This window comes from Engystomops pustulosus, chromosome 3 (genome assembly GCF_040894005.1).
Source record: "Engystomops pustulosus chromosome 3, aEngPut4.maternal, whole genome shotgun sequence".
NCBI classification, from domain to species: Eukaryota; Metazoa; Chordata; class Amphibia; order Anura; family Leptodactylidae; genus Engystomops; species Engystomops pustulosus.
Window position 1 is genome coordinate 207,056,810 of NC_092413.1, and position 12,602 is coordinate 207,069,411.

The following is a 12,602-nucleotide window of genomic DNA, read 5'->3' on the forward strand; positions in this document are numbered from 1 at the left end:
GGTCTCCCCTACTAATTTATGAACCAGAGATGGATCGGAGTTTAATTTGTAGCGGATGACTCTACCCTGTTATGCCCCCATTGTTAAACACAATGTGATATTTCTATGTGTATTTTTCAGTCCCTCGTTCTCGATTTAATTGGTAAAAGCTTCATGCATTATTTCAGTGACTTTTACATATGACATTGCCTAAGAGTCAGAATCTTCCAATTAGTCAGATGGCAATTTACCAACCACTGACAATACCCCTAATGAACTACAGATATTTATTGTCCGTACGGGATTTATACCACTGTAAAAATCTATATATTATATTTATTACAATACAATAGTATAGCCTACAGCTTATTTTATTACAAAGGGTTGCGTCAGTATTGTATCCAGTTGATGTCCTGGTTTTGCCTGCATGTAGTGTCTCCTAAAGACCGCACACGAGCCTGGGGGGGATCTGTGAGCTCTTTCCCAGGATTCAAGTGCCTGTCCCTCTCCGTGGTCCACAGAGCATGATGAAAATAATAGGCATTGATTTCCACCAGGGTACAAATAATAAATCGAACTCGAGAAGGTTTACACTCAAAAAGTTTGTCTTTAGGCAAGAAAGAAAGAAAATTTTTTTTCATGCTTTGACTCTTCTTCTGACCACCACAGAAGAGCTGCTAAGGAAAAAATAAGAGGGTATATAATAAAATTCTTTTATTCACAATTTCTTAGTGATAAATGTTCTTAAGCAGATATCCAAACAAGCTACCCACAATCCAAATGGATCCATGGTTCCAAGATAAATCCTTTTAGTGTTACTTCTTGCTTTGTAAGAAGGGTTGGACCTAGCGGCAAAAGAAGCAGGTTGACACTACAGTTCAAAGTGTAAATGGTGACTGTGGGAAATCTCTAGGACAGTAAACCCAGGACAATAAGTAGAGTAGTCTGTGTGAGGAAAGATCAGGAGAGCATGGAAGATGTTCATAGTGTCAATAGAGGAATTACCCGTTTACGAGCTATGGCCGCTCCAGTAGAGAGGAGATTTAGCAATAAACAAGAGATAAATCCAGGTCAGTTGGACTCCCTGTTCTACCCCTTTAACCATGATGGGCTGTAGTTTATCATCTGTTCTTTCTGCTTGAGCTTGAAGACTGTTGTCTCCACTGTTTAATCTTAGTCATTGAAGCCAGGATCCAAGATTTACTAGAACATGAAAAAAATCAATCATTAAGACCAGTCATTCTAATCGTTGGCCAATATTTTTGGGGGGGGAGTCCCTTGCTACTGTACTTGATCCCTTGTAGCAGTTCTCTGTCAATGTTTTGCTTTTTGGTCGTACTTTCCCAGCATTCTGCCTCTTGTAGAGTAGAAGACAAAATGGGGCTTAATGGGTGCGCTAGTGACCAACTTGTTAGACAGACCAACGATGCGGTGAAATACATTAACTGATATTTATTTAATAGAAAACAAGGGACATCTTCGCCACTCCACCTAATGTCTCTCCTCTGTCCTTTTCAAAATACTCTGAACTTCTCTTTTCTGACTCTCCTCAGTTCCCTTTTAAGACCCTTAACACCTTTTTTACTCTCCGTCTAGCCATCCTAATGTCCCAAACTCCACTTTATTGACACTGTCTTCTACTTGTTCTGTCCTGTATTTTTTTTTAAACTCCTCTGCTCGGCAGGAAATTAGGAAATGTACCAACATACATCTATTAAATGTTTTGCATTCTTCAAATGTAAAGTGAAGCCTCAGTTATCCTGACTGTTTATGAACAATCTGCCTTCCTGGACCTTATGTTAATATTCATGAATACAAGCTTTAGGTCCTGAAAGGTTGTGTCACGGGTGCTCCTGCCACAAATTTCTCGGGTCCCGGGTGCACCAGTGTACCTCCATGTGATGCTACCCATTCGCGGCGGCTGCTGGCATACTCATCCTTCCACGCCCCAGCACGTCCGTTTCTACCCCTAGGGCGCCGCGTGCCGGCACTGTGCAGTTTAAAGGTCCAGCACGTTGCTAATCGCCTCTGGCTGGCCGTTGCTCTGCTACATAGCCTCTCTCTTCCTATTACTCCCACCAGTTCATTGTGCCCAGTTGCCTTAGAGAAAGGCTTGTTATTGAGACTCTTGTGATTAATCCGTTGTGACCTCTGCTTCTTTTCCTAACCTTGATTCTCTGCCGCCTGCCTTGACCCTCTGCCACGTGCCCGAATTGGATCCTGTGCCGCCAGTCCCGACTTTCAACTGTGAGACGGTCTGCCGCTTTGGCTACTACCGTGAGCAAGTCGCGCCTGCGGAGCAACCTGGTGGTATCTCTCTGGTGAATACCGGGTGCCACTTAGACTCCGCTCCCCGGTGTCAGCTTACTTCATCACTCAAGGCGGTTCAATGGGTCCACCAACACTGATCCTAAAAGGTAGACTGTTCATGGTCATTTAGAGATAATATAACCCTCCATCTGAGGCCATTTTATGGTCAGGAATGTCTGGCTGATGAGGTAAAAGACAGGAGGCTTCACCTTACATATCAAGAAAGCGGAGCAGAACTACTACATTACAAAAAACATGCAGTAAAGTGGCCAACCCCTTTAATGACTCTCAACTGCTTTTTTTAACTATCTTCTCTTCCTTAAATCTCTCCTCAACTTCATACCTCCTTTTAAAGTTTTTGAGTTTGTTTTTTGCATTCAAATTTTTTTTAAAACAGTTCTTTGATTTTGGCATACAAGATTTCTCTTGTGCTTCACCTGCTGTTTGGAGCTCTGACATCCAACATTCTAAGTCTTTACTGTTATCTGTCCTCTTCCAACAAACATGTAACCTTCTAACAAGCATGTAAGCCAGGAACAATATCCTCCATCCACCTTGTAAACACACCTTTTTGTCCTGTCCTAAGTTTTTCCCCACTATTACCTATGACATTGTTACTTCTGCATTTTACCCACATTCACTCGACATTAAGTGGTCTTCAAGGAACATTTAATTGAGCTTCTTTTTGAGTTAGTAGCTGCTTCTAACTCATAGGGTAAGTACAAGTCCAGAAATTTAAAGCTGAATGACCAGAGGCATCCAAAGTAAGCAATGCTAAAAAGGAAAACAAAACTGTATTGAACTTGTTGAATTTCGACCATTCCCATCCTTTGTTTTCAAATGGAAACAATCCATTTCCAGGGGGCAGCTCTACGCATCTTCACTTCTTTATGGGTAACTATTGAATCAATTTTTTAAACTATAAGTGAATCATGGTCACGCTCAAGTAGGTGCAGTACGTCAATCTTCTACATGTGCTGCCTGACAGATGAAATCTTTGGCCTTTACCCTTGATAGGACCAAGAACTTCTGAATCCAGGAGGAAAATTCTTGGGAATCCATATGACAGAAACATCCTTCATCAGTGTAATCGCTGCAAAATATTATATAACAGCGATTTTTGATACAAAGTAATATTTAACCTTTACGGGAAGGAATGTGTTACTGCAAAAACATACGGAATGGTTGCATAATTGGCGTAAGATGATCCAATCATGGCCTCCCTCACTGTACAGGCTGGTAGTCATCAGAAACACTAGAAAGAAGGGAAACCACTCCAAGTAGGAGGGACATAAGTAAAGCCATGACTTTTGTCCACTCGTGCCAGACTTGGCAGATCTACACCCTCCATGCGCCAAGAAGTAAGAGCCACCTCAGGTTCTCTCGAAGAGCAATGACATCACATACTTGTACTTCCTTATCCAATCAGAGCCCACCGTTCAGCAGCAGCAGCTGTCACTCACAGCAGCTGAACGTGAAGTCAGAAGTGATAAGAGACTCTCGAGACACGTTTAACAAGGAAACTTAATACTAGTAGTGGGAATTGAATAGTTTTGGTGTTACATTTCACTTTTTGTTATTTTCATGATACATTTAAATAAGCAACTCCGCATAAAGGAAATCTTCCAAATTATAAAAGACCTCAGCCAAAGCTGTCAAAGCTTAAGCTCCACACTACACTAATGAGCCGTGGCGTTCGGAATACAAATGGGATATGCCCGGAGGGACAGACAAATCAATGTAGTAATTACTGGGTGAGCCAATCCAGCCTCCCTGCACTCCTCAGGCTTCTATTGCTGGTGATTGACTTCTGAAGCAGCAGAAATATTCAGCTACGGACTTACAGATTTTATTCTTACCTCCAAAGATTTATGTGTAAATAATGGATAGACCCCTTAAAAAGCCTCCCCTTGTGTCTTAGAGCTACTTTTGTGGTCTGGGTGCATATTGTATGGTACACAAAAATTTTTTGAGTGTGAAATAGGGGTTATAGTATCCCATCTTATGTTTATGGTTGAGAACAAGTAGGAAAACTCATGAGGCATCTAAATTATGTGTTCCCCCGTAACACAAGACAAATTAATAGGCATGGTCATAACGAAAGGGTAACGTTTTACTTGGCCCAGGAGTCTTGGGGGGCTGCTGAGATGTCTCTTCCCTATATGAAGAGACAAGTATTATAAATCATACATTGTAGCTGGGGTCCTGGTATAGATCTTGTATTAGGGTGCCTTCAACCAAAAAGTTATGTCGACGACTGTAGATACTACGAGGGGACTAGACTATGGTGGACATTGGTGGTACTCCATGGTAAAAGATAGTATCTACAGGTTATAGATAATAGTGTGAGACCCAACAAAGTATGTGTAAGAGGCCTCCCACCTAGATAAAGCTCCTACCCCAATGCAAAATATGAAACATGGCCCCCACTTTCTTTCTGCCGTCTATTACAAGGGTTTCTTCATTTGTGACAGAAAGGAATTTTGATTTCCGATGGGGAAAAAGGCAATACTAGTCCCATATATTGCGGACCTTTTGGGGGGAATTTACCGTAGGATGCTCCATGCGCCGGCGACTGAAGAAGGCAGTGCCGGATACACCAACAGGCTCCGCCCTCCTTGTGTATCCTGCAGGCAGCTTGAGCTGCTATACTTCTGGAGCAGAAAGCACGGACAACCCACACGCCTCTTGGTGGGGATGTGGTGTAAAGGAGGAAATAATCCCGATTACTGGCGGTTCACAAATATTTGCTGTTATTTCAGGGATTGTATGACAAAAACGGGGGGTACAAGTCCTGATAAATCTCCCCCTTTGTATGTGTGTGCATATACTGTGTGTATATATAAAAACTTTTTTTTAAAAAAGGAGGCAAAAATGTGTTAAACAAATTATAGAAGTCGTAGTGGAGCTTACTGGTAAGTGTTGCTATTTCCCCAGCAGATGCCCCGGCTCCGGCTAGTGCAGATGTATCCAGATTAATAGATGCATTAAAAAACATATTTTTCATGTACGCAGCTGCTAATATCTGACTAATGTATCATAAAAAATTATGGGCAGCATCTCACTCAACATCTGCTCCGATCTTTGTTTTGTCTGTTTTGAATTATTTACACAAAATATGTTTTCTCGCGGTTTTGCATGTTTCCTGCTCAGCAGCAACAAGCTGCCGACACCTCCTGAGCTCCCCACGTTTCATATCATTCCCGTGGCTTTTTATGTTGTGTCTTTGCTTTGGACCATAAAATGCCCACAAAAATAGAAGGGGGAAACGTTAAACGTCAGCTTCAAGTTCACTGTAGTGTGATATTCATATTAAAATTCCTATCACATGGCAGCCTGCATTATGCATAGGGTATATAGGGTCTTTGGGGGAGATTTATCAGAAGTGGCTTAGGCAAAACAGTTCTTGTTGCCCATAGAAACCAATCAGAGGTCAGCTTAAATTTTTATAAACAGCGGTGGGAAAATGAAAGCTGAGCTCTGATTGGTTGCCATGGGCATCTAGAATAGTTCTGTTCTCAGACACTTTTGATAAATCTCCTCCTTTGCGTTTTTTCAATTCATGAAAGCTACAAGTCTCCAACCTTTATATTGGTACGATGGCCATTTCTCATCACATGTGACGCTTCAGTCAGGTCCCTCTAGGCACATGTATGAAGAGTCAAATGCGACTCACTAGACCTCAACCCAGCCTTGACTTGGGATTTGGAACGTTGTCCTGCTGGAACACTGCGTCTTCCTTTTCTTACCCATAGCACTCAAGTGCACAGCAGTAAGCATAGCATTGTCCACCATTGATCCTGGTCAAGTATCCAATGTCTTTTGTGTTTATTATCAGGCTTTCTCCAATGAACTTGACATTTTCTTCAGTTTCTTGATTTGTTAGCCCTCTTTTCCCTTGATTTTTCCATCTTGTTGCATCTCATCACATCCAAAAAATATTTTCAAAACTTCTACTGTCCATCTTTTGAATTTTTTTTCTTTTACAAACTGAAGGCTTTTTCGCCTTGTTTTCGAGCTACAATTTTAGACTTGTGTAATGCTCAGACGCCTGTGATCTTACTATCACGCAGCGTAGTAGCCACCTCCACTACCTTATTTGTCACGCTAGAAGTGATAGACAGACATCATATTTTACCTCAACATCCACCTTACTGTGGATTATGCTATTTCTCCCTTCTTGGGAAATTTTTTTATCATAGCCGCTTCTTGATTCTAATCAGTGACCTTTCAATTGACAGTCAACACACTGAGGTATTAGGGAATATGTGAACGGTTGTAATTTGTAGAATACTAGAAGAAAAATGTTGTTTTAGCAGTAGGAGCAAAAGAATCTGCATAATTGAAAGAATGCTAAATAGTCGAAAGATTCATGTATGAGATGGCCAAGGTGATATCATTATGGTAGTGTCATGCTCAAAGCGGTAATGGATAATGAGATAGTGTTAGGGTGCCACTGCAATCCATATCCCGGATCAGAGGTGCACCCGTGTGCCTCCCTATGCCCCCGGAGCTAGTCTGCAGCCTAACTTACCTTCCCTGGCTCCGGGTCTCCACACTCCGCACATCCCCATCCCCTAGTGTGTGCGTGCATCGGCTCGGTAAGATTTAAAGGGCCAGCTCGCCGATAATTGCCGCTGGCTGACCGCCTGGGCTGATAAATTTCCAGCCCATCCCTGTGTTCCTTTGAGCCTTGTGCCCTAGAAAAAACTGTTCCCCTACGTCCTATGCGTTTATAGCGATTTCCCATTGTGACCTCGATTCCGTTCCTGACTTCACTCCTGTGCTGCCTGTCCTGACCTTCCGCTATGTTCTCGACTGTGATCCCGTGCTACCTATCCTGACTTACTGTCTGTCCCTGACTCCGTCTCTGCCTCATGATTCTGCACCTCGCTTTGGCCACCAAGTTGGACAAAGTCATGCCTGTGGAGGGACCTGGTGGTACCATGCTGCAACAAGTGTAACCTACTTTGTGGCGGGCTCTGGTTAAAACCGGGTACCCCTTAGAATCCGCTCCCAGGTGTCAACTTATATCATCGTCCGCTGTGGTTCAGTGGGTCCACTACCCCTGAATCCTGACAGATAGTAAGATGTGACATTCAAAAGTTCAAAACATTGCTCGGCAGATTGGTCTTTGGCCCAGAAGAGAAGACAACTGACCCAGGCATCATGTTCATTAGGGTATAAATACATAGAATGGGATGTTTAAAAAAAAGGCTCCTGATAATTTCTATTTATTCACCCACTATTGATATTCTACATGGATGTCTGTTGTCCTGCATGATTAGAAAGCAGAGTTTCCTGGTCTAGTAGGGTTCCTCATCTGAATATACGCAGTGCTGCACATGAATAAGATGTTCTCTGACACAATGACCCCACCACCCCCATAATGGTTCCAGTCAAGGATCTGTACCGAATTATCCAAATGAAGAAAATGATTAATTCACTTTGAAGACCAAACTTGGCAGACATGATGTTCTTTGCATCAGGATACATAGGCTCTTCTATGTCTTGTGGCTAAGGGCAGACATATTGCTAACATCAGACATACAACCCCTTGTTATGTTGTCTCTATGGTAGACAGGCAATTGTAACATTATGTTCACATCTTGTGTTTGCCTACTTTTTTTGTGCTTCACACATATGGAACAGACGTGTCCTTAGATTGCATAAGGATTGCCAAATTTATTATGAGTTGGCAAGCTTTTTTTATAGGCTCTGGGAAAGTTAAGGTTGCTCTATATTTCCATGTCGCTTAAAAAACTTATACCATACCATTGTATGTTTTTGTAGTGAGAGTCAGTGAATGACGCGTGCAGCCGTGTTACACAGTTCTATTGTATGTCTGATCATATGTAGGGTGTATATACTTACTGTACATTGGCTTGAGCAGAGACTCCAGCCCTGAGGCCTGCAGCGATGGATTGTAATAAAGCTGGTAATTTATTATTTGTGTGACGAACTCCCACTCACGAATGACGTCACAGTGCAACCACTCTAGCGAGCCTCAAATTTAACACATAAAGCTGCACCCGCCTATGCAAGATGGCGCCTTTACTCTAAACTTTACTCTTTTAGCCCCGGCACTCACTTAGTTTCCTCACTGCCACCGCCTATCTTTAAATTAATAATTAATATTAATAAAGCAAACAGGTGCCTGTCTACATAAATCCTTCAACAATTTGGAAACCCAAATTACCGATTGAAAATAACAAAATTCTCTATACGATCACTAAAGGATGGATTCTAGTAGCGCTGTCTCTTCAGAAACTTAGGTTTTCTAAAGCTACAGGCAGAGACTTATTGGGGGTCATTTACTAAGGGCCCGATTCGCGTTTTCCCGACGTGTTACCCGAATATTTCTGATTTGCGCCGATTTCCCCTGAATTGCCCCGGGATTTTGGTGCACGCGACGGAAATCGGGGGGGCATGGCCGAATGAAAACCCGACGGATTCGGTGTAATCCAGTGCGTTCTGGGGAACTTCAGTTCGAGGAACTGCCTTAATAAATCCCAGCCGGACCCGAATCCAGCGCAGAGAACGCGCCGCTGGATCACGAATGGACAGTAAATCTGCCCCATTAAGTTTTAAAAATTTAATATACGAAAGTACAGTGCAAGCATAAAATATACAATTGTCAGATTAAAAAAAATTATATAAAATAATATACATATGATACAAAAATAGTTCTAACATAAAAGGGAATAAAACGAATAGCCTTTTTAAAGAAATAGTAGTAGATATCCATGTTCTGAGGCTGCAGCCAGAACATTTTTTGGGCGGCCTTCCAGGTGGAGTTGGATTCTTAAGAAGACTGACAAAGAATAAATTATGGTATGCTTTTTTTGAAATTTCTACCCAATCCTGCCCCCTTTGTGATGTGAGAGGGGCATGGCTTGTACTAAGGTGTTGGGGACATATTTCCTAGTTATGCTTTATCGTCTTCCAGGGGAAGATATTCCTAGCACATTTCCATGTCTTTACAAATCCAACAATACCAAACACCATTATGAAATGTTGGGCCAATTGTCTAATATCTATTTTATTGGCTTCCTAACTCATCGACAAGGAGTTGAAATTGATGAGTTATGACCTGGCTGACTTTGAAGTATAGTTATCCCATACTCCCTAGAAGCCATTTTAAGGGACATGGCACACATTTGCATGGGAAGATGGAAAGTCTGCATCACTAAACATTTAGAATTCGGGGGGCAGAGGAAATACATAGGGGGGGCAGAGTAGGCATTTGGCCTATTGGATAGGTGTTCCATTCCATTATCTTATAGCCTGAGCAGTTTTAGCTGGGGGGGGGGAGGGTGCATCATACCCCATAACTTATCACAATTTGCATAAGAAATGTAATGCAGAGTATGCAAAGAAATTATTGAAATGTACACATCCCCTTTAAATAGTATTTACAGTAAAGGAAAATTAGACTTTTTGTATCCGAAACCTCTGCTTGTGCTTTTTAAGCATGGTAATATTTCTCTAATAATTTGTGTATTTATTCCCTTTGGTGATACTGATTTCACGAATTGCTCGATGTGCACATTTCTAACGTATTACGTTTCTTATCTCCAGGCACTTGGCAGCCATGTTGTAGAAAATCTGCCCTTTACTTTTTATTTCAACCGGAGCAAAACATTTTGTTGCATAACTAACAGACACACAATGTCAAGCCGCACGACTAAAATTCTACAATAAATGTTCTGTGTTTTCGCAGTTGATTTTCTACTACGGCGCTGTAGACAACTGGTGCCCGGTGCAGTATTATGAAGATATTAAGAAGGATTTCCCCAAAGGCAATATCTGGCTGTGCGATAAGGGTTACAGACACGCCTTCGTCCTGGACTCCAGCAAAGAAGTAGCATCTCTGGTTATAAACTGGTTAAATGAACCACCAAACCTCTGAGCCGCCCGTCTCCAAGGAATATCCGTAATCATTGCTCGGTTTTATGATATCAGGTTAGAGGTCATAGAATGATGGAGGTCATCGTAGCTTAGATATCATTTAGGATGAATTATGGCTCTTCCATCGCTTGCTTGGAAACACTTGAAAAAAAAAATTATCTGTCATCAAGGCCCAGAAGCGTAACTTCTGGAAATGTGCCTAACCATACGTTTTAGATGGAAAATTTGGTAAATTACTGAAAAATTTGGTAGATCTTATCGCAGAAAAGTGAAGAAACTTTTATCTGGAATCATTAATGATTATCAGGGTCCGTGCCAGATGTGGAGAGGCCCAAATAATAAAATGGACAAGGGGACACCTTAATTTTAGACCACGAAAGCCCCCACAGCACTGGCACTTGCATAGACAGTGAATGTAAGGAAATGATTGGTACACTCTCTTATGATTGAATTGAGTGATAGGATGCAAGCTGAACCTACTTTCCCACCAATTAATGACCCGGCAATGGTATAACCTGGCAATTTTATTCTATATTTATATTCTATATCTTCTCACAGAACAGCTAATCAGTCCCTGCCACTGTATAACTTTCACTTTTAGCTAGATAAGGAAAGACATGCTGAGCAGGAAGACATAAACTGTTATGTTAGAAGGTAGTGCTTATAGCATACTACAGCCAGGCAAGGAGCAGAAAAGCGTAAAGCTCACCTCTGAGAGCTAAATAAACAAACACAGGGCAAGTTCATACAAAGCCTGAATAGGCACACAATTTACAGCATTGATAGGATCTCATGATTAACAGAGATAATGGGGGTCATTTACTAAGGGCCCGATTCACGTTTTTCCGACGTGTTACCCGAATATTTCCGATTTGCGTGATTTTCCATGAATTGCCCTGGGATTTTGGCGCACGTGATCGGATTGTGGCGCATCGGCGCTGGCATGCACGCGACGGAAATCGGGGGCGTGGCCGAACGAAAACCCGACGGATCCGGAAAAAACGCTGCATTTTTTTAAAAAAAAGTGTCGCGGGACCTGCGCTTATCTTCACTAGGAATTGGCCGGTGTACTTCAGTGCATTCCGGCGGGCCTCGGGGAACTTCAGCGCAGCAGCGCCACCTGGTGGACGTCGGAGGAACTGCCTTAGTGAATCCCGGCCGGACCCGAATCCACCGCAGAGAACGCACCGCTGGATCGCGAATGGACCGGGTAAGTAAATCTGCCCCAATGTATAACTAAGGGGAAACATTGCAGCCTGTTTTGTTTTCTTTAGTTTTTTTTCAAGATGAGCAGAATGTACAATAAGGTTGGAAAAATGTTCACTACACACCATGAAAAATTTTCTCCAAGTCTGACCAATTAAAGAACCTTCAAAACTTGATTAGGACCAAAAGGTAAATAGTTAAAGAGCCAAGGATTCCTCACCTTTAACCATTCCACGGCTGATATTGCACGGTAACTATAGAAATGATATACACGGCAGTAATATATGTTAACCTTGTTGAGTATCTCAGGTTATTGCTTATAGTGACTGTTAGCACTGGTGACTATTATGCAGGACTGTGTTTGTTGGAGATTATTTGCCAATGTGGTTTTAGGTACTTTTTACTATATCAATATGCATAACCATATGTTATAACGTCCGCAGTGCATAATACAATTGTGCATCGGGGTTACACTACATGTTAAGGAGCCTGGAAACAATGATGTAGTGTTACGTAGTGTCATACGCTTTCCTCTGTCATCAGATATGTGAACAGTGACTGCATCGACAAGAAAAAAAAATCGGAGCTAAGAAAAAAAATCTGCAAAAATATATCTATTTATCAGATGTGCTCTGTCTCTGTTTGCTTAAGTGTGCTAAAATTTTAAGGTACAGGTTCTCAAGGTATTATATACACTTTATGTATAGGTATAAATACGTCTTAGTGTATAACATCCACTTACTTCTCATTCGTTCGGATTTCATGAAACTACAAACATTTGCGAAACAATGGCTCGTGGAAAATAGATCTAATAGGATGTCACTGTCGGATTATGAAGTCAGATTATGAAATATCTTCCTACTTAGATATTTGCCGTCCACTGTGAGTAGTACTACTGAAAGGTGGATGGAACCGCAGCAATTGAGCATGTTGGGCGTGTGCCTAGCGTTACAAGTGCCCCACTAGATGAAAAATTCCCACAGTAAAAAGCCTATAGATTTAGAATGTAATGGTGTATATCAGTGGTGGCGAACCTATGGCACGGGTGCCAGAGGTGGCACTCTGAGCCCTTTCTGTGGGCACCCAGGCAATCATCCCAGCATGAAGTTCACCAGGCAGGACTCAAAGAATATTCCTACAGAATTTTTCTACATTGATAGGCAAATTTGCAATCGTCCTTTCAACTGCGTTGGTGT

At 41.9% G+C, this 12,602-nt stretch overlaps 1 protein-coding gene across 2 annotated transcripts in view; it reads left to right on the forward strand.

Annotated features, from left to right (window-relative positions):
- Positions 1 to 12,032, forward strand: part of LDAH (lipid droplet associated hydrolase) — a 129,916-nt gene extending 117,884 nt beyond the window's left edge. For both annotated transcript variants that reach the window (XM_072143644.1, XM_072143645.1), the window contains one exon: positions 10,013 to 12,032. In XM_072143644.1, coding sequence (XP_071999745.1) covers positions 10,013 to 10,201 — 189 coding nt within the window. In that variant the 3' untranslated portion in view covers positions 10,202 to 12,032. The remainder of the gene's footprint in view (positions 1 to 10,012) is intronic.
- Positions 12,033 to 12,602: the final 570 nt, after the last annotated feature.